Here is a 26,319-nt window from a genome sequence, read left to right as displayed (position 1 = left end):
CTAAAGAGGATAACTATAACCTTAGAGGAAAAAGTAATTCAAAACATTTGTATGCACGCACAACACTAAAAACCTTTAACATATCACTATGTGGAATTAAATTATGGAATGGATTAAGTAAACAACATGCACCTGGGGATATGTTGATTGGCAACACTAAATGGTCCCTAGTGTGTGAATGTGAGTGTGAATGTTGTCTGTCTATCTGTGTTGGCCCTGCGATGAGGTGGTGACTTGTCCAGGGTGTAGCCCGCCTACCGCCTGAATGCAGCTAAGATAGGCTCCAGCACCCTCCACGACCCCGAAAGGGACAAGCAGTAGAAAAATGGATGGATGGATTAAGTAAATATGTTAAACAATGTACTGATATGATCCAGTTTAAGAGGTTGTTCAAATTAATAGTGCTTACAAAGAAGAAGAATTATGAGAAATGACCCCGAAAGGGACAAGCGGTAGAAAATGGATGGATGGATGGAACTTCAACCTTATTGAAAATGGGATATTCTTCATATCAGTATGTTTATCATGACTGACTTAATTATGTATTACAAACATTGCTGTATTAATCATTCACTGATGTAACTGTGTTACAAAAAGAAGTCAGTAAATGAACATACGTACTTGTAAACGCTCTAAAGTGGGAAAGGCAGGATTAAATAAGCTTTGCTTCTTTCTACTCCTTTTTGGACATGATGTAAAGAGAAATGATATGAAATTATGTGTGATGTATTATACTGTAAGTGTGTTCATGTTGGAAATAAACTAAACGAAGGAAAGAAGGAACTGCTGTACTGACTCAGGACACTATTACACATTCAGGCTCACAGATTAAGCACCTGTATACTTAAATTGAATGTTTTGCTGAAAACGACTAAGATAGATTTCAACCAGCAACAATGTTCAGTTTTACTTAGCTTTAACTAAGCTACAGCTCAGGACATGGGTCCCCAAACTTTTTGACTCGGGGGCTGCATGAGGTTAAAACAGTTTGGCCGGGGGCGGTCTGTATTATATATATATATATATATATATATATATATATATATATATATATATATATATATATATATATATATATATATATATATTTGTATATATATATATTCCTCGCACACTAATTGATAAATTATCGATGGGAAAATGCCTTTTTAGACAATATGATTTGCCTGAGCGGCTAGGAGACACTGAGAGTAACAAGCGGTAGAAAATGGATTAAAAGGACAGATTAAATATATATATATATATATATATATATATATATATATATATATATATATATATATATATATATATATATATATATACATATATATATAGATTAAATATATATATATATATATATATATATATATATATATATATATATATATATATATATATATATATATATATATATATATATATATATATATATATATATAATTAAATCTGTCCTTTTAATCCATTTTCTACCGCTTGTTACTCTCGGTGTCTCCTAGCCGCTCAGGCAAATCATATTGTCTAAAAATGCATTTATTTATTTTAACTTGGGACTTGCCGCGGGTCCGGCCTGCCAGCTTAGTTTGGGAACCCGGCCCTGGCCTAGGATATAAGTGTATTTTTTAAACTTCCTTCCATTTTCTACCGCTTATTCCCTCCGGGGTCGCTGGAGCCTATCTCAGCTGCAATCGGGCGGAAGGCGGGGTACACCCTGGACAAGTCGCCACTTCATCGCAGGGCCAACACAGATAGACAGACAACATTCACACTCACCACAAGTCATCATAGTTATTAAAGGCACGTGTGTTTGCTGACTCTCCACTCCCCCTAGCGGATGAACACAGCTAACACAGGTGTACTTAATTTCCCATCAGTGCTTTCTGAACACGAGTTTAGCTTGTGAGAGGACTATCCAGACGACTTGCTAATAATACTAAGAGTCCCAGGAGCACCGACTCGGTACTGAATTCACTGGATGACCGATAGTTTGTCTTTCTGTTCGCCACTCTTGTATTTGTTGAAGGACTTGTGTGTGAAATCAGAGTAGACGCGAACAAGTCCGGTGACGTCACTCTTTAACAGTTCGGTCAACTTCTGCCCAACCAGTTTGACGGCTGTACTGCGTGAGGGAAGTAAAGCGTTGCGGTGGCGCTGTGGATCATGCTTGTTTCCTGACTCAACTAAAGGGTAGGATGTTTGTTGCTTTTTCTACACCTTGTTTTTTTTGCTAGGTGTAGAATACGTTCATTATGCCGCGAACATTCCACTGGTTTACGCTAGCAACTTTTGTTCCTGTGTGAAGCAAATCTCACTAAACTGCCTAACAAACTCGGTCATATCCAGTTTAGACTTTTTTTTTTTAAAGGCGTTTGTGGAAAGCAACTTGTATTACATGTAGCCTCTCACTAAGACCTTTTTATATAAATTCGGCTAAATGTTTTGTTTCAGCTCAGACACAGGAAATAAATAACACCACACCGCCAGGGGCGTATTTACAGGGTTGCCGACTCTCCAGTAAGGAAAGCAGCTATTGGCTGTCCTAAAATTCGTCAAAAGTCGTAGATGACGTCATTGCTGCGTTTGTATAATTGATTACAATGAATTTTAGGAGAGAGGAAAAACGTTGTGGTAGGGGGAAAAACAAGTTTGATCAGGGGCCGTATTTATCAAGCTTCTTAGAATTACTCCTAAGAAGTCTCCCACACAGCAAAAACACTCCGCGGCGGATCCCCCGCGCAGGTATCGCGCTTTCCGGAACGGAACCGCGAAACGGACCCGCATCGGCGTCCATTTGCACTCAGGAACGTATCCGCCACGGCGGCGGGTAGCTTATCCGCCGTGGCGGCGCGTTTCATCCGCATCGCACCCATGATCAAAGCCTTATTTCCGCGGCGGGTGCGCCGTGACTGCGCGCTGCATCCGCTCCGCACCCAAGATCAAAGCCTAACCTCCCGCCGCGGACCAGCAACGGACTCATAAAAACCCTGGCTCATCTGGCCGTTTTGGACCCCTTTATCTTATTTTCAAAATCCCTTCTGTTCTTGCTGTAGGATAAAATAGGAAACTAAAAAATTCACTAAGCCCTACTACAGCAATATAGGCTTACATATGCATTGCCTTGTATTTTTAAACTAACAATATTGTCAATAGGCAGAAACAGAAAATGGTCAATTCACTCTATAAAGTAAATATATATAATATATATTTAAAAAGTAAATATACATATTTAATCTATTAGGCTACAACTTCAAGGAAACACTGCTCCATCCACAGCTAACATATCAGAAAATGAATAACTGGTGAATGACAAGAAGTCCAATAAAAGGTTGTTTATTTATACATATACATCTCTATTCCTCCTGAGGAGGTGGAAGCGGGACTCGTCTCCTCGTTGCCCGATCCCCCGCCAAGTTGAACCACCTGATGGCGTGTTTGGTGACCTCAGCGTCCGTGGCTGACCTTGTCAACACATTTTTACTCACAGCACCTGTAATCAAACAAGATTACAAGACAGATACGTTTATGTTTATGGTAGGAAGCATCCAAAGCCAAGTATGCTTACACAATACAAAATATGTGATAGGTATTAAGGAGATTACATTTGAAAAAAAAAAAAAAGACTTAAAGTTACTGGAGGTGGTTAAAATAAGGTGCGTAAACTATGAATTTGTGATCAGGGTATAGGTGTGCAAGACATCCAAAATGTTTAAACAATATCGTTATTTGGTTCCTTGATCAGAGTACTTGTTTGGCTCTGTTGGATGACGCGGCTGGGGGTTGGGGGTGGGGGGCATAAATAAATATCCATAACCCAACTTTGGGAGGTTGACAGTTTTCTTATTATATTTGTACTATCATTCTATGTTTGTATTCGTGTAGGCCAGGGGTGTCCGAAGTGCGGCCCGGGGGCCATTTGCGGCCTGCAGGTCATTTTTTAACGGCCGCAGGGCACATTTTTAAAAAATACGATCGAAATAAATAAACATTAAAAGTGGTATTTAAAGAGCAAACAGGTGAAATGTAACAAGAAAATGTAGCAATGTTTACTCTAATCACACAAAGCTGCCATGTAGGCTGTTTCTTTCTTTAAAAAATATTGAATCAAAATCAATGTCATTATGAATTATTGACCTATTCAAGGCTTAAGAAGTTTACCTTCGCAATCAGCTGGTCTTGGTTGTGCTTAATAGTTTCCAGCAGGCTAAGGATCTGGATTACCTCAGGCGCTGTTGACAAACAGCAGTATAAAATTAACATGTTTCAGTGTTTATCCTCATTACTCGTAATCCTGACATTAGCTATTGACCTTAGTTAATGACAAAAGTTATTGACAAAGTTTGAAGAAAATATGTGATTGCTTGTGAATTTGAATTTTTTCCAAAATTTGTGGCACAGAATGACCATCCGGTATTTGTCAGTTATTGCTCACCAGAGCAGGAAATGTTGTCGGCCATTCTTCCCCCTCGCCATGTTGGCCTGTAGGCCAGGCTGGATCCAGGCTCCTGGGTCTGCCACATGTTGAGGGCTGCTGGTGAGGGGGGTGGAGGGAGTCGAGGAGGGACTGCCGTTCCTAGTGAGGTGGGCATTGTGAGAGAGCCATCAGTTAACCATGACTGGTAATACCCAAGGGGCCTATCTATACACTAATATTTCAGAGTTCAGTCCCTACCTTGTGTAACTCTCTGCATGTTTAATGCAGGTGCTGGTGAAGGCATATGAATGCGTCCTTCCCCATGGTGAGGTGCTAAGGGAGATAAATTGGTATTAAATGGTTGTGATCTGTTAACCATGGTTACTGGATGCTGAGATATTATTTCAGAGATCAGTCTTTACCTAGAAAGTTATCTCCAGTTGAGGAGTCGAGTTGACAAGTACTCATGACTCTTGCTGGCACTCGACGAGACGGTGGAGCTGGGAGAAGGGATACAAGGAGAGGGGAATATCTTTAGCACTAAGAATGTTAACCATATCTTTAATATTAATGTGGTGGTTTTGTTGTTTTCGATGTTAAGAGATTATTCCTTACTCTGCCTGTGCAATTGGCTTGCCAACCCCAGAGATGTGAGGTCACTATTTCCCGGGTCTTATTCGCTATCATCTGAGTCCCCGAGACGATGGCTGTTGGGTAACCATATCATTAGGATTATTGCAATACCAAAATTGCCAAATATACATATAGTACAAGCATCTCTGGTCTATTTTTGAATGCTACCGGAAATAACCTTCCTATTACTGTAGAAACATGACAAAAACAAGACGGAACACACTTACACTGGCTTCCTGTTCCTTTTTTCTGGCGGCTCCTCGTTCTCTGCCTCAGATTGCAGGACTGAGGTGTTGCAGCCCTTTCCATATTGTTGCATTATTTTTAATGCGTCTTTGTAGTTGTCTAAAATTGAATATGTTAAAATGAACATGAGTTTCAAATTAGCTGTAGAGCTGAACAGAATATTATTATTATTGATGATGATAAATCAGGTCTCTCTCTTACAAGAGACCTGGTCAGAACATAGACACAATAGGTTATTCCAAGCATAAAGAGAAGCAACTATGACGTTATTTTTAAACAAGAAGATTATGAATTTGCATACCACAAGTTCGGACAACAGAAACGTCAAATCTTGGCCAGTTTGGCTGATGCTGCTCCTCATTTAAAGCGGCCCTTTCAATTCTGTCGGTGTTTTTATAGCTGGGCCAGAAAACCATCCTATCATCATACCATCCACTTGGGACAACCGCAATGTCCCTGTTCATTATAAATTTAATCAGATGAAAAGGCACCCTTAATGTAGAAAGAAAGAAAAGGGGTATTTATTCATCGTCAAAGGAACAACGTGGACAAAAGAATGCACAGGTGTTAGTGTATACAAATAAGCAAGTAAGATGAGCTGAGATTTTACCTGAATGGTGCCCCAAGGTGGTAAGAACTATAAGAAAGGTAAAAGTACAGGTCATAATAGTCAGAACTTCAGCTCAATCGTAAAGTAGGGTTTGAAATTATGGGTGTAGTGTATACAGAGATCAGTCCCTACCTTGTGTAACTCTCTGCATGTTAAATGCATGTGCTGGTGAAGGCATATGAATACATCCTTCCCCATGGTGAGGTGCTAAGGGAGATAAATTGGTATTAAATGGTTGTGATCTATTAACCATGGTTACTGGATGCTGAGATATTATTTTGGAGATCAGTCTTTACCTAGAAAGTTATCTCCAGTTGAGGAGTCGAGTTGACAAGTACTCATGACTCTTGCTGGCACTCGGCGAGACGGTGGAGCTGGGAGAAGGGATACAAGGAGAGGGGAATATCTTTAGCACTAAGAATGTTAACCATATCTTTAATATTAATGTGGTGGTTTCGTCTACAACGCTAAATATATCCTGTGGTGTACCTCAGGGATCAATATAGGACCTAAATTATTCAATGTCTAGATAAATGACATTTGTAAAGTTACAAAAGATTTAAAGTTAGTATTATTTGCGGATGATACAACAGCGTTTTGTTCAGGAGAGAACACAGAAGATAATACAAATAATAACAGAAGAAATTAACAAATTAAAAAGATGGTTTGACAAAAACAGACTATCTTTGAATCTCAGTAAAACTAAAATAATGCTATTTGGTAACAGTAGAAAAGAAAGTCAAACACAAATACAAATAGACGGAACAGAAATTGAAAGAGTAAATGAAACCAAATTTCTAGGTATAATGATTGATGATAAATTGAACTGGAAATCTCAAGTAAAAAATATACAACATAAAGTAGCAAGAAACACGTCAATAATGAATAAAGCAAAACATGTTCTAGACAAAAAATCACTTCATATTCTCTACTGTTCACTAGTGTTGCATATCTGAGTTATTGTGTAGAAATATGGGGAAATAATTACAAAAGTACACTTCATTCATTAACGGTGTTACAAAAAAGATCAGTTAGAATAATATATAATGTTGGATATAGAGAACACACAAATCCTTTATTTATTGAATCAAAGATACTGAAATTCCACGACATAATGAATTTGCAAACAGCTAAAATTATAAACAAAGCAAACTATAACCTGCTACCCAAGAATATACAACAATTCTTCTCAAAAAAAGAGGAGAAAAATAATGTTAGAGAGAAATGTAATTTAAAACATTTGTACGCACGTACAACACTTAAGACCTTCAGTATATCAGTATGTAGAATTAAATTATGGAATGCATTAAGCAAAGCAATCAAACAATGTACTAATATGATCAATTATTTATGCTTACATGTGGAAATAATAATAATAATAGTAAATAAAATAATAATAATAAAAAAAGGTAAATAAAGCATAAAATAGTCTCTAATAAATTAATTAAATAAAAAACAGCATATAAAATATATACATCAGCAAATAACAAAAATATAGATCAAGAAAAAGGATCCTTAATATGTGCAGCAATTTTTCACACTCACATCACCTCATTTTATATTTTTTTCTACAATTAACTATACCAAAAAACACAGACATACCTTTTTTTTGTAATGGAAACAAAAACAACATGGCGTCACACACAGCTAGTCCACAGTAAACAGGATCTCGAGCTCCACTAAAGAACAAAGAAAGAAATAATACACACTCATATTAATGGCAAAGAACGGCTGTTTCCACTAGCGTTACGTTGTTGACTAACGCAGTAACGTTAGCGACCTGGGCCTAAACAACACTGACAATAAAGTAATACGCTTTCGTTTCAAGCAGTTGGATATATGTGGAATATCGTAGCATGTAACCTACACACATTCACAGCGTCTAACAAAATATGGCCTAAGTTAACTGTATTGAACTTTTTACTCACCGGCTTCACGCGGGAAACTTTCACATTCTGGAGTCGGGGTCCCCCGGAACACAAAACACAGATAAAAGACAATTTTACAATAGCACGGCGAAAAAATGACCGTCGTTGTGTGGGTTTTTTGACGAATAACAATCTTTTCCACTTTTCTTCGCTCGGGCCTCACCTACCGCGTGCAGCCATTTCGAATTTTCTGTATACGTGACGTCAGACGCACGTCCCCATGCAAAGCATTCTGGGAGGCGGCGCTGGAAAAAAGCCTTTTTTTACAGAATATAAAGTTTTACTGCTAGTCCTAATATCAAACAACGTCATTACAATCATACATAAACGATGCTGGAAACACAAAGGCTGATCTTTACTGCGAATGTAGCAATAAATCAATAAATCTATACTTACGTTCGTGTTCCAGCAAAGAAAGTACAGAGATCTTGGCTCATGCGCGTACACGCTAGTAGGCGCGTCCACGTCTGCGGGTGCAGACATTGGTCGGCTCAGCGCGCGTAGGCGGAGCCTATAACTCTAGGCGGCGCGCGCCGGTTTGGTTTGTCGCGTCCGCGTATGCGAATCAGACACAAGTCCGCTCAGGATCAGCTGTCTGACCGTACAATTTTCAGAGGCGGAGCTGTATCCTCTAGGCGGAGCCAAAACGAATGTGACAGTAACGCGGGTTGGGCGACTTGAAGGCGGATCCGTATAGCAGTCTTCTGCTGTGTGGGCTGCTAAGAGTTGACTTGTTCTGAGTAAAGAAATTCTTCGCTGAAAGCTGCACTTAAAAGTTAGTTATCAAGCGTCTTACTCACACTTTCAGCGAAGTGTAGGACTGAATCTTAAGTGTCACACTCAGAGCTGAATTACGACATTACTATGTGCCGTAAACGGAATTTTAGGTGACGTAATTTCTGTGTCCATAGAAATGACCAATCACGGAAGAGAATCCCTTGTCTAAGAATAAAGAAATATCTTAGAAATATTTAAGTGAACAATGGGAGTGTATATTTTGACAATAAACTACAAAATAATACAAAACAAACAAAAAATATTGGCAATGAATCAAAAATAAATGTGCATTTTCCCAGTGGAGAGATATCGAAGCATTGTGATGACCTTTAGTTCTGCTGTGAAAGCTCTGCTGCGTGATGTTGCTGATGAGATGACGCCCCTTATTAAATCTGTGACAAAAATACCCGCTCTGTCTAAACGATACCGTTTGATCAGCTGCTCGTCATCAAACAAAGCCAGGACATCCTTCCGCTCCCTGAACGTTCGCGCACGTCTCTCTCGCCTCAGTGCCATCCCCCGCTGGCAACTCTTAACCACTTAGGACACCTCTGAAGGTCTCTTAAATATCGTGGAGAGTAGGAGTGATTGTTAGACTTAAAAATGTTGATAAATAGCTTTTATTAAGTTTGAGAGTAGGACTAAATTTCGCTAATTCTCAGGACTTAAGTGTAAAATGGCACTCTAAGACGTTTGATAAATACGGCCCCAGAGCTGCAAGTTTAACCTTATGTTGATTCTTAGCTTGTTTTCTTTACATGTACACCCATTAAACCAGGGGTGTCAAACTCAAATACAGAGTGGGCCAAAATTTAAAACTGAACAAAGCCGCGGGGCCAAGGTTGAACAAATTTAACCTTTTAATAGGGACCCAAACAAGTTTTGCATTGAATATTGAACAAGCAAGGCTTATATAACTTTATAGTGACATGCAAAATCGAGTTTCAAATAATAATAATAATAATAATTACAAAATATCAATGGCATATCAAATACAATTTAAATAAAAATTGAATGCCTCTTTTCTATTTGCAGCCTTCTGAGGTAAATATCAACATTAACTTTTTCCACAGGCTAATACATTTCAAAATAAAATAACAATGAATAAACCAACCATTCAGGACTTTAAACTGCCCAGTTTGCAACACACTGATCTAATCTGATGTGCCCAAGCCAGATACCTGCCATCTTTTCTTGGATGGTAGTTCATTAATGTCGGGGCTCAGGCTTTGAGCTGAGGCAACCTTCATTATCGAACGAAGGTGTTCATCAGTCATTATATCTCGTAGTTCATCCGGACCACAGTCTTGGGGGCGTGCCTTAAAGGCACTGCCTTTAACGTCCTCTACGAGCTGTCGTCATGTCCACTTTTCATCCATTCTAACAACGTGCCGGCCCAGTCACAAGAAATGTGCGGCTTCTGTACGCACACACACGTGAATGCAATGCATACTTGATCAACAGCCATACAGGTCACACTGAGGGTGGCCGTATAAACAACTTTAACACTGTTACAAATATACGCCACACTGTGAATCCACACCGAACAAGAATGACAAACACATTTTGGGAGAACATCCTCACCGTAGCACAACATAAACACAACAGCACAAATACCCAGAACCTTTTGCAGCACTAACTCTTCCGGGACGCTACATAATACACCCCCCCCCCACACACACACACCTTGTAGCGTCCCGGAAGAGTTAGTGCTGCAAAGGGTTCTGGGTATTTGTTCTGTTGTGTTTATGTTGTGTTACGGTGCGGATGTTCTCCCGAAATGTTTGTCATTCTTGTTTGGTGTGGGTTCACAGTGTGGCGTATATTTCTAACAATGTTAAAGTTGTTTATACGGCCACCCTCAGTGTAACCTGTATCGCTGTTGATCAAGTATGCGTTTGCATTCACTCGTATGTGTGTGTGCAGAAGCCGCACATTATGTGACTGGGCCAGCACTCGTTGGACTGGATGCAAAGCGGACGTGATGATTTTCGGGAGGGGCATTGAAATTTGGGAGTCTCCCGGGAGGGTTGGCAAGTATGAGAATTAACGGTGAATGCGGTGTTACCGCGGCACCGCCGCTGTACATACTCGGCGGGCCAGCTCTAGTGTTAATTTGATATCGCCTCAAGGGCCAAGTGAAATTACACGGGCCAGAGTTTGACACATGCATTAAACAATTAGAATTACATTTGATCAAAAGACTAAGCAGTGGTTCTCAAACTTTTTTTCGGCAAGTACCACCACAGAAAACACTAATTCTCCAAGTACCACCATAATGACTATCATTAAAACACAGCGTAGTAGGCCTAAGTATTCATTAAAAACAAGGTCGATGTTTTATTTAACAAGTATATTTGATATTTTATAATATATAGTAACACAGTGTTTCAATAAAGGAAAACGAAACACTGTACTTTAATCAAGTGATTATTTGCCTGTGTTCCAGTTTGAGAATCACTGAACTGGAGGGTGGTGACATTATTCTCTTCTATTGACTGGCTCATTAACATGATCAATGGGGTTGGGCCTTTGCAGTGAATTATTTTTAGCGTGACATTACAGTGAAGAAGTATTTACATTCATATCTTGCTCTTGGAACCAAGGCGGAAAACAGCGGCAGCTTTGCACTTGCATGTTTAGTTTGCAGCCTGGACTTTGAGTAGTGAGTGTGTCCGCTTTGCTCGCGCAGCAGACTGACCGCCTGTAAGGGCAATGGGTTTGGGGCTCACGGCGGCACCCGCCACTGCTCGTTGAGGGCAGTAACCGCAGCGTGCTTTCACATTAGACTATCTAAGACACAAAAGTCTTGAATTATATCGGGAAAATATTTGTCGCTTGTAGCTGTTTTAGAAAAAAAGTCGCCGAGCGGATTTGGAAAATCACCAGATTTAGCGACAAAATCGGCAACACTGCGTCTTCAGTCATTTGAGGGCCCATAGCAAACCTAGTCATTGTGGCACTTCACATGACAAAAATAAGTCGTTTAATGTTAGAAACTACCATGTGAGTTTGGTGAACTGTGCAGTGAGATTCATTGATCCCAACTTTTTTTTACTGTAATTGAGAGGAAGTTAAGAACATTAATCAACATTTGATAAAGTGCAAGCCATTTTTAGGACATCGTTATTTTGTCTGTGTCCTTGGACATGCTGTGACGTGTAGTGCTGTTGCAAAGGCCGAAGGGGGTGACCTGTGGGGGAAAAGAGCTCTTGACAGTGGTCCTGTTTGAACGAGACGAGACTGTTGACTTAAAGGGGAGCTGCACTTTTTATGGAATTTTGCCTATAGTTCATAATCATTGAGACATGACTACTGATTTTTATATTTTTTTGCATTCTAAATAATAAATAAATGCGATCAAAAGTCAACTTACAATGGATCCTATAGGAACTGCTCTATTCAGCCTAAAAAGCTCTTTAAAAAAACACTGTATATACCGTATTTTTCGGAGTATAAGTCGCTCCGGAGTATAAGTCGCACCGGCCGAAAATGCATAATAAAGAAGGAAAAAAACATATATAAGTCGCACTGGAGTATAAGTCGCATTTTTTGGGGAAATTTATTTGATTAAACCCAACACCAAGAATAGACATTTGAAAGGCAATTCAAAATAAATAAAGAATAGTGAACAGGCTGAATAAGTGTACGTTATATGAGGCATAAATAACCAACTGAGAACGTGCCTGGTATGTTAACGTAACATATTATGGTAAGAGTCATTCAAATAACTATAACATATAGAACATGCTATACCAGGGGTCGGCAACCCGCGGCTCCGGAGCCGCATGCGGCTCCTTGACCACTCTAATGCGGCTCAGTTACATACATGCCGACCCCCCCGATTTTCCCAGGAGATTTATGGATCTCAGTGTCCCTCATAGATTACTCCCAGGGAAAAAATAATCCTATTTACACTCTAATTACTAAATAAAGGGCGCGCCCTAATTGCACTGCAGTAATTGTCCTCTATAGCATTTACATACAGCGTGCCAGTCCAGCCATATGTTGCATGTTGTTATTACTTGCACACACAGGAGACAGCAAAGCATACTTACTCATCAGCCACACAGCTTACACTGACGGTAGCCGTATCAAACAACTTTAACATTGTTACGTTACAAATATGCGCCACACTGTGAACCCACACCAAAAAAGAATGAAAAACACATTTCTGGAGAACATCCCACCGTAACACAACATAAACACAACACAACCATTACCCAGAATCCCATGCAGCCCTAACTCTTCCGGTCTACATTATACACCCCCGCTACCACCAAATCCCCCCACACATCAACCCCCCCCCTCTCCGTGCGTTGGTTGAGCGGAAGAGTTAGGGCTGCATGGGATTCTGGGTATTGGTACCGTCAGTGTAAGATGTGTGGCTGCTGAGTTAGTACGCCTTGCTGTCACTTACGTGAGCAAGCTGAAATTGCATTCTACGTGTGGTCGAGCAGGTACACTGTTAGGGCAGACTATAGAGGGCGCCAAATGCAGTGTCATCACGCTCTGATATTCGGGAGTCTCCCGGGAAAAATGAGAGGGTTGGCAAGTATGACGCTATCAAGCGCCATTCATTCAAAACTCGCGGGCTGCACTAACATCAAATTTCCACATTACAGTGCGTGCCGGTGCGTGTGTCGGAGACCCCTGGTTAACATAGCACAAAGCGTTTAAGCTTTGTATGCGGTGTTTTTCATTTTAAATTTTAAATTTTTTTTTGTGGCTCCCATTACTTTCTTTAGTTTGTGAAACTTGCCAAAATGGCTCTTTGAGTGGTAAAGGTTGTCGACCCCTGTGCTATACGTTTACCAAACAATCTGTCACTCCTAATCGCTAAATCCCATGAAATCTTATACGTCTAGTCTCTTACGTGAATTAGCTAAATAATATTTGATATTTTACGGTAATGTGTTTAATAATTTCACACTAGTCGCTCCTGAGTATAAATCGCACCCCCGGCCAAACTATGGAAAAAAAACTGCGACTTATTGTCAGAAAAATACAGTACATGATGTAAGTATATATGTAATGTAGTAACGGGCACATTTATAATAACATTCAATGTTAACGTATTTTGATCATTTTTGGCATATGCGGCCCATTTCCAAAAAGCATCACGTTTGCTTTTTTTCCCTCATCACTGATTACTACTCACTGCAGAATTTATAAGAGCTAACAAACATAATAAAACAGCACTTACTGTACAAGGTCTGCTGTCATTAGGATGTCGACTGCTAGGATGTTGATATACTCCCATTTTAGATGAAGAATGACAATCCTCACAAAGAAACGGTGTAGGTGGGTGGAGGCCAAGCGTCTTTTCGTGTCGTTCTCTTCATTTCTGGGTCCTAATTGACTGGCAGTGTCCCAACTTGTCAGACTATATCAACAACCACCTTATATCCAGGTGATAGGCATGATTTATGATCTACATTAAAATTCCAGGGAGCAAGGGAGCGAGGAAACACCTCACCAGTCGATCATGTCGAAATTGTACACAGGCTTGTGGTCACAGCGCCGCGATAAATAATTGTCTGCGTTAGCGCATATAATAACAATATCACTAATACTTGGTTAATATTCAAGTCACAAAATGTAAATGGATTATTGTTGGTTTTTGAAGGGTATTTATTGGATTTTATGGGCGGAATAGAGGACTCTCTCATTGGCCCCGCTGTAAGCGGACTTTCATTTATGTATTTAAGTTAGAATGCATAAAAAAATTAAATAATCCATTCCTCATGTTTTTTATAAGGATTGTGAACGATAGACATAATTACCCAAAAAATAAAGTTGCCCTTTAAAGGTGTCCTGTTAGTGCTGGACGATATACAGCGTTTGTAAGATATATCTTAATATCGATATAATTTATTTCACAATAAGATGACCAAACGCCGCCTATTTGTTGTGTTCCTTGATTTTCCCCGCTTCCCACTCCCTCTCAACACTCCATGGGCTATTAAATCCCTCCCTTTCCTCCTTCCAACATGTGCTTGCCCTCTCCCACCCACTGCACTGACCCACAACACACAAGCAAATATGGAGTCTTAACACCAGCAACATGTGTGCCAGTGACCAACTTGTAAAACGCAAACTTCTGCCTACCTGCCAACCGCTACTGTTTTCCTGTAATGAGTAAGGTTTTTGATAATCCATTCCGGTTTACGGCTGAAGTGGTAAATACTACGGTTTTCCGTTAAAAATAATTAACTTAAAATCAAAGCTACGTAGCTTAACTGCATTTCCCAGTAGCTTGGCAGTAGCTTCGCTACCTTTTTAAACAAGTCGCCATTTCCGTAGCTTAGCTGTTTCTAAACCCATGTAGCGGTTAGCTAAGCTACATGCTCCAAAATGAGCCGTTTGAAATTTGTGAGTGGATATCTGCATTTATGGTAAAGGTTTACCTGAGGATTCACTTTTAGTCCAAAGTTGTGGTCAGAAAGTTCCTTATTTCTCCCTGTCCTCTTGTGTCTTGTGGGGCAGGCTGGCTTGTACATGCACATGCATGCTAAAACCCTCCGCTGTTGCCATTTGTAATAAAAAGTAGCGTACAGTTCAAACTTAGTCAGTAGACTTGATATGAAAGCACTAAAAACTACAACATGGCTGACAGGGTGGAGATGCTGTCGAAGGGGGTTTGACCTGGAGTAGGTTTTTGGCACGCAAATAAAACCACCCACCAAATGGCACATCCTGAAGAGACAGTCAGAAAGCGGCTTGAAGATGGTCTGTAAAGCATAATCTATGCTACATTTTGACCAAAGCACCACCATTACATGTTATGTAGACCATAAGGAAGTATCTTAATTGTAGAAAATAATCATGTTACTCCTTTAAAAAAAAAAAAAAAAGTGTCTCTTGACTTCCTACCTGCTGAACTTTACATTACATTTGACTAGACCCTCAGTTAAAATAGTTTACCATTTTGAGCACTTTAATACTCATATATTTGTGATAAAAGGCATAACTCTCCACTTGCGCTTTTGTTGATCACATACATTCAGTGTCTGTGAGAAAAAGGTTGACACCTTGACAATAAAAACAGTTTGCTTTCTCCTATTTGCTGCTCCACTTGACTAACTCTGTCATCTTAACATACCGGTAATCCTCTTATAAGCGCACCAACAGGTTTGTTTTGGTTGCCGGTCACTCGGAATCATGTATTTTGAAGCGCACAAATTGAGACAAAAAATATATAATTGTTTTATATAGATAAAAATTGTATTAATTTTTTTAATGAGATGTTTTTTGACACCGTGGAAATGTCAGGGCCCAGGCAACCACCTGTATGACTTAATCCCCTCTCCCACCATTTGACTACTACCCAATATAATTTTTTACAGATAGTTTGACACTGCAGCCACACTCTATAATGTTTTTAATTGCCATCTTTAATTAATGTTTCAGCTTGAATATGTTTCGCAAAGAAAAGCGCTCAGCACCCACTGTTCCCTCAATTCCACCGAGATTGCCCACAGTTCCCTCACTTCCACCGAGATTACCCACAGTTCCATCACTTCCACCGAGGCCCAACGAACAGGTTAGGGTGATTCTGATAATGGGCTCAATGTTTCTATTCTATCAAGCCAGGATTTATTTATTTTTTCCACCACCAGGATCTGGACTATCCATTTACACACCGCTCTGAAGTACAAGACTCAGGCGGAACCCAGCAGGTAAATGTTGACATAAAAACACTGACATGTTTGCAGACATTCAACTGGAATTAATTTCTTGAGTGTTCCAAAGTCAAAGATATGGTATTTATACATTTTCTGTACACCCTTAAACGTGAGCAGGACACAATACATGATGTTATATGTTTGCAGAGGACTGGGGTGATGGGTATGCAGAAAGTTTGTTGCAGGCAAGACAAACACAGGTTTTATACAATTTTGTGTCAGCCTTTGCCTACATTTTTTTTGTGCAGACACCCTCCACGGTTGGCAAAAGTCCCACTGAAGACTTGCCAGATGTAGGAACAAATCCCACACCGGTAAGAAGAACTCGAAAAAAGAAGTCTGCATTTGGAGTCAAGCACAAAGTACCCCATTGTATATGTTTTCAGCTTTTTTTGTAGGCCTATGTTGAACTCTTTAGTGTTCCACTTGTTTGCTACACCTGACTGAAGAGGTTATCAAACTGTCTCCTTAGAAGAAGTTCCGGGCTTTTACCTACTTCCTCATGGCCTCTAGCTAGATGATGTGCTACACATCTTGAAGCAAATCCTCAATCTTAATTTTTAGGATATGGGACCTGTAAGTTTCATTATTTAGTTTTTCTTTGGCAAATGGGCTAAACTAGCATGATGTTGCTGTTAAAATATAAATGTTATGTTGTCACAAGCTCACAAAGCTATCCTAGTGTTGCTAACATTTGTGTCCTCCACCACTCTTATAATGTTGCATTATTTGATGGTATATTTTTAGGACAGGAATAAAAAAACGTAATAAAATTCAGACATTTTTAAAAAATGTTATTGATCATTCTTGTGCTAACATGGGAGAGATGCGAGTGAAAACTCCAATTACACACTTAAGAGTTTTTTAAACGAGATTCACAATTGGGGAAAGTTCATATCTGAGAACATATTTCCCATTAAAAAAATGATTCTGATTATTTCCAGCTTTGACAGAAGTACCAATGTTAGTAAAGGTTTGTGATTTTTACACTATCTGTATCTATATCACAAAGAAATATGATTATGTATAAAATTATTTATAAAGTCAAAACAAAACACTGATGTTGGTGAGTCTTCTTGCACCTTTTTAGTCTGTTGCATCATTAACTTTTACTTTTTAGACTGGATGGTTAGATCTTTAAACTTGCTCACTTTAACTATTCAAACTTCACCAAAAGTTACACTCGTCTCACACACACACACACACACACACACACACACACACACACACACACACACACACACACACACACACACACACACACACACACACACACACACACACACACACACACACACACACACTGTCCCGGCTTGCTTTCGGTTACGTGTCTCTCTTTAACTGTTCACCCTGCAACTTAGATTTCCTAGGAACCTTTGCATTACTGTTCAATTGGATTGTAACACTGATGGTATGGAAGTATTATCGTAGAAAAACAGGAACAGAGACTGTGTGAGCAATTTGCCATTGAGATGCACATTTGTAAATTGTTTTGCTACAATAATACTTTGCTATACTGCCCTCTGCTTTATCTGGGAAGGAGCACAGCACAAAACTGTGTTCTCCCACCATTGGCCAACAAAACAGGCATTTCCTTCATCTTTGAAGAGATAATATCACAAGCTTGTGTTGAGAATTCCAGTGTTTGAATGGACCTTGCTGTGTAGATAATGGGGTAGTGATTTGTGGCTCTGGGAAGTGTTTGTGCAAGTTTATACTGTATACGAGGTTGGAAATAAGGACTGTTCATACTAAGTTCGTATGAAAAAGCATATTTTTGTTTGGGCTGTGGTTCTGAACTTGGAAAGTTATAAGAGGAGGTTCCGTAATTGGAGGGTCTACTGTAATTTATCATTATGAAAAAAAACTTACTCAAATTACAGCAATAACCATAAGATGGATATATTTTTCAGAACCCTGGTATGCTTAAAGGGGTCATGCAGAAGGTAAACCCATTCAAGTCTTCCTCTCAAGTAAGCACTGCACGCGTAGCATGTTTTCATGAAACATAAGATAATGCATGTTCGATAATTTAAACGGTTCTCCCACAGGTCCCTGAAACTGGAGGGTCTGAGTCATCAGGACAGGTCAGCCAATGATTCCTGTCATGATGACTAATAGCCAGAATCATTGTAAATTTTATCAACAGGACAGTGTTATTTCTGTTTGACATGTTTCCTTGGCTCTCCCTTTCTAAAAAGACAACCATTTGTGTTTCAGCACCCGGGAATGTTTAAAGGGATGATCCAGAAAGTCAATCCATTCAAGTCTTCAACACAGGTGCTGTTTGTCCCAAGCAAAAACTTTCCAAATATTAATACTATTGTGTTGTTAAGCCAATAATTAAATAACAAAGTTTTTGTTATTTTAAATTAACCAAATGTTGATTTGACTGCTTCAGGCACCAAAGCATGAGCCTCAGGATGCAGAGCCCAGAGATGAATTAAATGAAAAAGAGGTTGGCAAGAAATATTTGTCAAAATGATTTTAATTTGCCTTAGATTTATTTATTTATTGTTTTAAGAAACCAGGAATGATGGCAGGTGTATTACATAAAGTCAATCCATTCAAGTCTTCAACACAGGTGCCGTTTGCCCCAAGCAAAAACTTCCCGAATATTAATACTATTGTGTTGTCAATAATTAAAGTGATAAAATGGCTATTTTAAATGATCAAAAGTTGTTTTGACTGCTTCAGACACCAAAGCATGAGCCTCAGGATGCAGAGCCCCAAGAGCCCAGAGATGAATTCAATGAAAAAGAGGTACCGGAAATATTTGTCAAAATTATTTTAATTTGCCTTAGATTTTTTTTTTTAATGTATTTTTAATTATTTTTTTAAGAAACCAGGAATGATGGCAAGTGTATTCAAAGTCAATCCATTCAAGTCTTCAACACAGGTGCGGTTTGCCCCAAGCAAAAGCGTCCCGAATATTAATACTGTGTTGTCAAGCCAATAATTAAATAACAAAGTGATAAAATGGCTATTTTAAATAACTAAACATTGATTTGACTGCTTCAGACACCAAAGCATGAGCCTCAGGATGCAGAGCCCAGAGATGAATTCAATGAAAAAGAGGTACCGGTAACAAGAAATGTTCATCAAAATGATTTTAATTTGCCTCTGATTTTTTCTTTTTCTTTTTAGAAACCAGGAATGATGGCAGGTGTATTACATAAAGTCAATCCATTCAAATACTCGCAGCCAAAGGTGACTTTTTGGAAGAGGAGCAGTTTATAAAACATGTTTTAGTTGTCACATGCTTTTGTTTTGTTATGATCAACTTTTTTTGCAGGCAGCTTTTTCCCCCTCTATTTTTGAAAGCTTACTACAGACTGCAGTTGAAAATATTTTTTGTTCTTGCCTCCGCAGGACACGCAGCCTCTCCAGCGTGATGTCTCATCCAGCGAAGAAAGCCTGGTCGATAACAACAACATGCCTGAGAAGCCGGTAAAGTTATTAAGAAGATCGTGGTGGTTATCTCGGTTAACATCGAGGTGCTTTCACCTGTTGTCCCTGTTGCTTGGCAACATAACAATTGTCACATGATGTTTAGTCTTTTAGATTTCAAGATTAGGAGAGAAAGAAAGTAAAATGCTTTTAGACAATCTTGTCCTAGGCAAAAAAAATAAAGACTATTTAACATTACATCTTCATTGCTAAGTTGTATTTAACTTAATGTTCCTATTTAGTAGCAAGGGGATGGGCTCCAGCAGCCCCCGCCACCCCGAGAGGGACGATCAATATAAAATGGATGGATGGATAAAGCAGGATTAGCTTTACCATTTCTACAAAATGTTTTGGCACCCAATTCAAAAAAAGAACTCATTCAATTTTTTTCTATGGATGTAGATTAAGTTGAGAATCACTTCTTAAAATGCAACAAAAATGTTTCTAAGCATTTTAATTTTTTTCATAGAAGAGCAGAGGGCTGAAGGGGTTTATGCACAAAGTCATACCATCAAGGTCGAGCACACCGGTAAGATAGGGAAGTGGTCCCATGACAAGTTAACACCAAAAACAAATTTGTGGATGCTGCTTACATGTTTTTGTGTAATGCAGATGTCACAAGAGGATACTGTGGACTCTGATACATCTCTGAAGCAGGTAAAAAGTCAATGTCGTCTTTTATTTTTTAATACTAGATAAAACATGTCAACATTGGAAATCACATATACTTTTTGGTGTACAGCCTTCCAGTCTTGTAATGTGATAAAGTAATCAGCATGTTTGTGCCTAGACTAAAATCAGTCTAACATGTTTTTTTTTCTCCTTAGGATGTCCAACCATTGGCGTGCAGCTCTGAGAGTTTAAATGATGGCGCAGTAGAGAGACATGTACATTTAACTTGATGCATGTTAAATGGCTGATTGATTTGTATTTACTAACGGTCTACCAACCTCTCCTCAGTCTGTTTGGTACTTAGATGATCCCAGCAACTGTGAGTTGAAAACTCAGCCAAATGAGGAAAAGAAAAGAAAGGTTTGGCTTTTTTTTTTAAATTCCAGTTTGTTTGTAAACCTTTGCCTGGCAATCACGGAATGTATTTTTTCCTTTTATTTTCCAGACCTTCAGAATCAAAAGAATTCTTCCAAGTGGGCTTTTTCGAGCAAAGGTAGTGAGTGAGTCATTTGGTATCATTCGCTGTTTTTACTCTTATCTTTATTTACAGGACTTGAACGCATCGACCGACACACAGCCTTTGCCACAGGTAACGCACATATGACACAACATGCCGTGTGGTGAGAGTTGGGTAAAAAAAGTAAACATAAGTGCACCACAGTACACACACACACACACACACACACACACACACACACACACACACACACACACACACACACACACACACACACACACACACACACACACACACACACACACAGCATTGTGTTGTCTTGAACACACAAGCCAAAAAAGAAGACCACAGGATGGGAGTGGTGACTTTTTTTTGTGGACAGCAAGTTCACCAATATGGTATTCTACATGAAACATTAAACATTAATTATGCAAGTTCAAACATTCAAATGTAGAGAAAAAAATACTAAGAATATATCATTTAGTACAATTTTTAGATAAATGATAAATGGGTTATACCTGTATAGCGCTTTTGTACCTTCAAGGTACTCAAAGCGCTTTGACAGTATTTCCACATTCACCCATTCACACACTGATGGCAGGAGCTGCCATACAAGGCGCTAACCAACACCCATCAGGAGCAAGGGTGAAGTGTCTTGCCCAAGGAAACCATGGACGTGACTAGGATGGTAGAAGGTGGGGATTGAACCCCAGTAACCAGCAACCCTCCGATTGCTGGCACGGCCACTCTACCAACTTCGCCACGCCGTCCCAAAAGTCACTGTCGCTGTTCTTTTTACACACATTCAAGTACATGGACCTTGTGACAAATAGAGCAATGTTTATGTCCTTTAGAAATGAGAAAATACTGTTTACTTTTCATCGCTTCCCCATTTTGACGGTCATGTGTCATTAAATTTACACTGGAAGGAGGTGGAGGTCCAAACACTGGAGATGGTTGAAATGACTGCACTCAATGATGGAAGCTCATTAGACCCTTTGGAGGTGTGTCATATTGTTTTTTTAAATTTTTTTTTATAAAAGATGCCACCTTTTTGTTTATGTACAAGTTGCCATGCTCCATTGAGTGTAAACATTTTTGCTTTCCAGGATGAAGATGGACTACTGGCATGGTGGAGAACAGTCGATGGTATGCAGGTTTGATGCCTGAACAATGAAATTAGGTTCATAGTGTACATAACTTATTCCTCCCTTTTTTTTTAGGCTGGACTGAGTGGAACGAGGCCACCCAGAATAATGACGCTGAGGAGTAAGTAAACTTACAATAAGGGATGGTTGTCAAAAATAACTTCCCTAATCAAATGGTAGCAACTAGCCCGAAAAAGCTATTGGTGCTAAATAATGCAGAATCAGCCATCATGGCTAAAGCACGTTGCTTGAAGTTATGTGAGTAATGTAGTACTGACAGTCTGACACTTTTTTTAAACTCTATTGCCAACCTTTGCGTGCCAACCGCAGCAGTTGGATGCAACTATTTTCACGTAGCACTAACAGTAACGCAGCACTTGATTATTCACCAATCGTGGGCATGGTGAGCGAGGTGTGTTCACGAACCTCGAACATTACAACATAGGCAAGTCTTTTTTGCACATTGTGTGCGCTCCGAATTGCTTCTGGTTTTGCTGCAATAATTATGACTTTTTAGGGGCGAGGGGCGGTGTTAGTATGTTTTATATATTTGCACACGCACACACAGACAAAACAATATAGCCGGTACAATGTAAAGTAAAACACAATTATCACAGCAGCAAGAATAGACAAGTCATATGAAATACGTTTTACATTAATTACTTATCCTGTTTTTAAAATTGAAATATAATTATTATTCTGTTAAAACCTGCATGTCACAAAATTAAAGCAACATTTTTTTCAAAGCAAATTACTAAGTTTCGTTTTTCAAGTACCTATTTGGCACTTGTATTGTTTAAAATGTTAGCAATACCCATCCCTTCTTGCAATAAAACTTCGAATGATACTTAACTATTTCTGTATCCATATCAGGATAGTGGAACAAGCGGCCGATCGTGTCTTCATGGCGGCCCGGCTCTTTGTTCGCCTTTTCAACCATCGTGGCGCTTCTCTGCAGCAGCGCATCCTGGAGCTCGTCACGCTGGCTGACGCCGCTGACAACTTTCACAAGAAGACGGTTACGGCCAGCATCGGTGGTGGTGTGGCCAGTGTGGCAGGCTCTATTACCACCATCACCGGTCTGATCCTGGCCCCATTCACGGCAGGAACGTCGCTCATTGTCACAGCTGTGGGTATCGGCATTGCCACGGCGGGGGGCGTAGCCTCTGCCTCCGCCAACATCACAGACACGGTGCATTCGAAGACTGATCGTAAGAAGGTGGAAAAAATGATCCAAGACTACCAGGAGCAGATGAATGACATCAAAGAGTGTCTGGAGTTCTTGCAGGTGAGACACTTGAACACTAATGATGCATTCAGGGCCCACTCAAAGTATTCCAGGTGAACAAAATCACATTTAAAAAATATTTTGCAACTGCAATACGCTAATTACTTTTAATGAATGACAACTCTGGCCTTAAATTGGTGGTTTTACCGTAACTCTCTGGGTCATCTACCGGTACATCTGTTGTCTATGCTGTAGGTGGCGCAGCATGACACAAAATTGTAACTGCTTGAGGCTTTGACAGGCTTTGGAGATAAATGTTTTAGTCTTTCACTAAACTGTTTGCTAAATCTGTACGTTCCTTTTTTTAAATTTTTTATTATATGCTTTTGCATTCAGATGTCTCTACTTAGGTTTTAGTGTGACCATGGACTACATAATGTCAAAGTTAGTGCTGTCAAACTATCACACTTTTTAGTCGGATTAATCACACCTTTGCATTTTGATTTACCGCTATTTGCAGTAAATGACTTGCATACATAATTTAATATTGACGTAAATTACATTTTCAGAATTTGCTCAAAACCTGGTAACAGTTTTATCTAGGGGGTGTATTTTGAAGTGAGCCAATCAGTCTGAGTCTCGTCACTCATCTTTGCACTGACAGTAAGGCAACCTGCTTGCTTTACTGTGGTTAAGGTGAAGGAAACTATGCGGTCAAAATAAATTGCTCGATTAATACGCGTTTATACTTTGATTAATGCGATAATGTTTTGTGATTATTCCAAAATGAAAAGATAACCGTACAATTAAATACAATGTTGGGCTAAAAAAGGGAAACCAACCATTGTAGGAAATTTGAACAATAGTTAAACACAAAAGTATGTAAAATAGCTCAATTGTATCCGTAGGCTGACAGTGGCTAGATGAACTATTTCCTAATTTTTTGGAATGCAGCTTAATTGTTGTCCTATCACTGCTTTATATATGACATGCTAAATGTGCACCAGTCATGTATTTATTTTGATCAGTAATGCAAGTGACACACTTTTGCTCCCTGACAGGAAGGGATGGAAACTCTTGAGGAGTGGAACTTTGAGCAGTACGCCGAGAGCATCTCCAAAAAACATCTCAACCAGAACGTCAAACATGTCATGAAGGAGGGCGGCCGGGCTGGCAAAGCTTTGGTCATCAACACAGAAAGCCTGATCAACACTGTCCAGGTCCTCAGTGTGGCGGGTGGCGCTGCCAAAGCAGCCCAGGCGATAAGCATCACCACTGGGGTCATGTCGGGCCTCTTCCTGGCACTAGATCTCTTCTTCTTGGCCAAGGACTCTGCAGAGCTGAAAAAAGGCGCCAAGACAGAGTTCGCCGCGAAAATCAGAGAAGTTTGCAAAGACCTGCAGCGTGGACTGCTGGAGCTGAACCGCATCAAGGAAGAGCTGCAGAAGACGATGGATGGCATCGAGGTGGAAGTGAAAGAAGAGGACGAGGAGATTTTGAAGTCTGATCTGAAGAAACTCAATGAGCTCGAAGAATGACTAAACCAAATCAAATGCCTTAATCCTGTTCTTGATTTTAACCAGGTAATGGCAATGTAGAACCTCTGACTAGTTCAATATTTTAAATATGCAACTATTTATATTTTAATATTCTGATTGTATATTTCATTTGTTTAGTTTCTTTCAACAAAATGTGATAAATTAAAGTGCCTCAGTCAGCAGCAGCCTCTTATAATTTCTGAATAAAATGGAAGCAAAGCCGTGATGATGCACACTGCTTCCAACCTGACCCCAACCAAAGTATTAGAGGTTGAACAGGCTGTGGTAGACCTTTTGATCTCATGGCATTGGACATGTGAGTCTTTTGGTTTCCATTACAGAGTTTAGTGTTGCTGCTTCATCGCACCCTCATGTGAAATGTTAACAAAATAGTGTGACGAGATACTGGAAGGTGCACCAAACATAAGACAGCTGTGAGAATGACTTTGGTGTCATGGTTTTAGTACATGCATCCAAAACCTTTTCAGTGCTTCACTTTCTTCTACATTTGATTTGAATAATTTTTTTATGTGACCAGCTTACTTGTCACATAAAAAAAAAAAAAAATCAAATTCTACAACAGTTTTTAATACTTGAAGTCATAAAAAATGTATAAATTCATACATTTGTTGATGCGCCTTTGGCAGCAATTACAGCCTTGTGGCTTTTAGAGTGTGATGCTACAAGCTTGACACATTTATCTTTGGTGCTGCAAAAAGCAAAACTGCCCAATCAAGTTTCGGAGCACGGATATTTTCATATCTCTCCAGAAATGTTTAAAACTTGGGATTCAAGTCTGCTTTGACTGGGACAATTCAGTCTAACGGGCCAGCCAGTGTGGCTGTGCCGGGTATATGTTAGTAAAATCTCCCTCCCCCACGACTTAAAGGCCTACTGAAATGAATTTTTTTTATTTAAACGGGAATAGCAGATCCATTCTATGTGTCATACTTGATCATTTCGCGATATTGCCATATTTTTGCTGAAAGGATTTAGTAGAGAAAATCGACGATAAAGTTCGCAACTTTTGCTCGCTGATAAAAAAAAGCCTTGCCTGTACCGGAAGTAGCGTGACGTCACAAGCGGTAGTGCTGCTCACAATTCCCGTTGTTTACAATGGAGTGAGAGAGATTCGGACCGAGAAAGTGACGATTACACCATTAATTTGAGCGAGGATGAAAGATTCGTAGATGAGGAACGTTGCAGTGAAGGACTTGAAAGGCAGTGATGGACGTATCTTTTTTCGCTCTGACTGTAACTTAGGTACAAGCTGGCTCATTGGATTCCACACTCTCTCCTTTTTCTATTGTGTATCACAGATTTGTATTTTAAACCATTTTAGATACTATATCCTTTTGAAAATGAGAGTCGAGAACGCGAAATGGACATTCACAGTGACTGAACATGTAAATACACGATTAATAATTCAGCTTTGCGAAGCTAAAAAAATAGAAGCTAACCTAGCAACGTAGCCAACTTGATAGCAGCGGTCTCAAATGCAGATAGAAACTAAATTAAAAAAAAACCTGACTGGATGGATAGACAGAAGACCAA

The 26,319-nt window shown here is 39.5% G+C and overlaps 1 protein-coding gene across 3 annotated transcripts; it reads left to right on the top strand.

The window, feature by feature from the left end:
• Positions 1-1,816: 1,816 nt before the first annotated feature.
• Positions 1,817-24,988, top strand: LOC133662133 (uncharacterized). 3 transcript variants are annotated; one of them, XM_062065838.1, is made up of 25 exons: positions 1,817-2,166; positions 15,998-16,130; positions 16,207-16,266; positions 16,521-16,586; positions 18,186-18,245; positions 18,324-18,359; positions 18,493-18,552; positions 18,674-18,730; positions 18,797-18,856; positions 18,970-19,035; positions 19,115-19,171; positions 19,294-19,350; positions 19,420-19,482; positions 19,645-19,722; positions 20,195-20,251; positions 20,335-20,379; positions 20,550-20,609; positions 20,683-20,754; positions 20,840-20,887; positions 20,945-20,983; positions 21,781-21,855; positions 21,961-22,000; positions 22,075-22,120; positions 22,873-23,287; positions 24,289-24,988. In XM_062065838.1, exons 2-25 carry the CDS (start codon positions 16,005-16,007, stop codon positions 24,763-24,765), a joined length of 2,220 nt encoding a protein of 739 aa, XP_061921822.1. In that variant the 5' UTR covers positions 1,817-2,166; positions 15,998-16,004; the 3' UTR covers positions 24,766-24,988. The 3 variants fall into 3 exon arrangements, with proteins under 3 accessions (XP_061921822.1, XP_061921821.1, XP_061921823.1); XM_062065837.1 differs by having other exon boundaries at positions 1,818-2,166; positions 20,192-20,251; XM_062065839.1 differs by having other exon boundaries at positions 1,819-2,166; positions 16,530-16,586; positions 20,192-20,251.
• The last annotated feature ends 1,331 nt before the right edge of the window (positions 24,989-26,319 follow it).

This window comes from Entelurus aequoreus, linkage group LG12 (assembly GCF_033978785.1).
Source record: "Entelurus aequoreus isolate RoL-2023_Sb linkage group LG12, RoL_Eaeq_v1.1, whole genome shotgun sequence".
NCBI classification, from domain to species: Eukaryota; Metazoa; Chordata; class Actinopteri; order Syngnathiformes; family Syngnathidae; genus Entelurus; species Entelurus aequoreus.
Note: the sequence above shows the minus strand (reverse complement) of the source record. Positions and strands in the feature narration are given on the sequence as shown.

Excerpts from the sequence above, each read along its gene's own strand:
- LOC133662133 (XM_062065837.1), top strand. The coding sequence starts at position 16,005 with ATGTTTCGCAAAGAAAAGCGCTCAGCACCCACTGTTCCCTCAATTCCA. Across the intron at positions 18,731-18,796 it reads ATGAATTAAATGAAAAAGAG|AAACCAGGAATGATGGCAGG; the intron begins GTTGGCAAGAAA and ends TATTGTTTTAAG. Across the intron at positions 23,288-24,288 it reads AGTGTCTGGAGTTCTTGCAG|GAAGGGATGGAAACTCTTGA; the intron begins GTGAGACACTTG and ends GCTCCCTGACAG.